This window comes from Charadrius vociferus, unplaced genomic scaffold (genome assembly GCF_000708025.1).
Source record: "Charadrius vociferus isolate BGI_N301 unplaced genomic scaffold, ASM70802v2 scaffold831, whole genome shotgun sequence".
NCBI classification, from domain to species: domain Eukaryota; kingdom Metazoa; phylum Chordata; class Aves; order Charadriiformes; family Charadriidae; genus Charadrius; species Charadrius vociferus.
The window spans coordinates 17097-18613 of record NW_009646610.1 but is presented as its reverse complement, the minus strand read 5'-3'; the positions used below and the strand labels follow the sequence as shown (position 1 = coordinate 18613).

Genomic DNA, 1517 nt, shown 5'->3' with positions numbered 1-1517 from the left:
GAGGGCTTCACTGCCTGCAAAATTTACACAAGATAATTTTCTTAAAAGCACTTTGGAAGTCTTTGTTGAAATAGGCATAGATGATAGGGTTGAGGAGAGAGTTGGAGTAGTCCAGCCAGTTGATGACTGCCCCCAGCCACTCGGGCATGTAGTACTTACTGTCACAAAAGGGCAGGACCAGTGCCACAATGCAGAATGGCAGCCAGCAGAGGATGAAGGTGTCCATAATGATGCCCAGGGTCTTGACAGTCTTCCTCTCCTGGGACAGAGCCATCCTTCGCTTGGCCTCCATTTTCTTCTCATTGCGCCTCTCAAAGGAGGGTGGCAGCGGGGATCCACATGCCTTGCTGGGCAGAAGCAGGTGAGTCTTGGAGGAGCTGTTGCAGTGCTGGACCTCGATGATCTCCAGGGTGGCCCCGTCCTTGCCCTGCTGCACCATGCCATTGACACAGGTGCTGGGCTTAGGGTCCACAGTCCACTGCCAACCCTTGCCAGGCTCCCTGTTGCTTTTCTTCTGCAGAGTGGCTGGGGAGACAGTGAGGCAAGTGTCGGCAATTTTCTTCTTCTCCGCTTTCTTGATGGTCTTGCGGATCCTGAAGTGGGTTGCCTTGAAGATGCGGCCGTAGAGCACCAGCATGAGGAGAAGCGGGATGTAGAAGGTGCTGAAGGTGGAGTAAAGGGTGTACCCATAGTCCTTGCTGATGGTGCAGGTGTCAGGGTCCGAGCAGTCCTCAGGTGTCCCAGCATGGGCGGGATGGATATCAAGAAGCTGATGAGCCAGGTAAAGCTGATGAGCATGGCAGCACTCTGGGGAGTCCACTTCTTGACATAGTTGATGGGGTTCGTGATGGCCCAGTACCTGTCCAAGGCGATGGAGCTCAGGTGCAGGATGGAAGAGGTGCAGCACAGCATGCCCAGCGAGATGAAGATGTCACAGGTGACTTGCCCCAGTGTCCACTTGTTCAGCACCTGGTAGAGGGCAGCACCAGCAAGGACACCATGAGGTCTGTGACAGTCAGCAAGCCGATGAGATAGTTGGCCACGGTTTGCAGGGAGTGCTCCAGGGTGATGGCTGTGATCACGCAGGTGTTACCACTCACAACGCACAGGATGAGCATGCCCAGGAGCAGGGAGGTGAGCAGCTGGTAGCCCAGGGTCACCTCGGCGAGGCCCCCGAGGCCTCCTGCACCCTCGAGGGAGTGCTCTGGGGAGGTAGTGTGATTGGCCACATCCATGCCAGGACGGGAGGGTTGCTTCAGGAGGCAGACGTGGGAAGAGGCGTCGGTCACTTGTGCGCTCCCCTAGCAGGAGGCATCGCTGCCCTGTGCGCTTTGGCCACGCCGGACACCCACCCCTCCGCCACCCCTCCCTCCCCTATATAGCGCAGCGGGAGGCGTCCGAGGCTCGAAGGATGGCGGCTGGCGGAGCTGCTCCGCGTCCACCCATCCCTGCCACCTCTGCCCAGCGCGCAGCCCGCGGCGGCGGGGGCGGGTCTCCCACCGTCTCTCCTCGAGCCG

The 1517-nt window shown here is 58.9% G+C and overlaps 1 protein-coding gene across 1 annotated transcript; it reads right to left on the bottom strand.

Annotated features, from left to right (window-relative positions):
- Positions 1 to 7: 7 nt before the first annotated feature.
- Positions 8 to 1290, bottom strand: LOC104288861 (5-hydroxytryptamine receptor 1A-like). The gene is given in 3 exon segments (XM_009887737.1): positions 8 to 738; positions 741 to 977; positions 980 to 1290. Coding segments are annotated over 3 exon segments (1224 nt in total). The 5' UTR covers positions 1236 to 1290.
- Between the last annotated feature and the right edge of the window lie 227 nt (positions 1291 to 1517).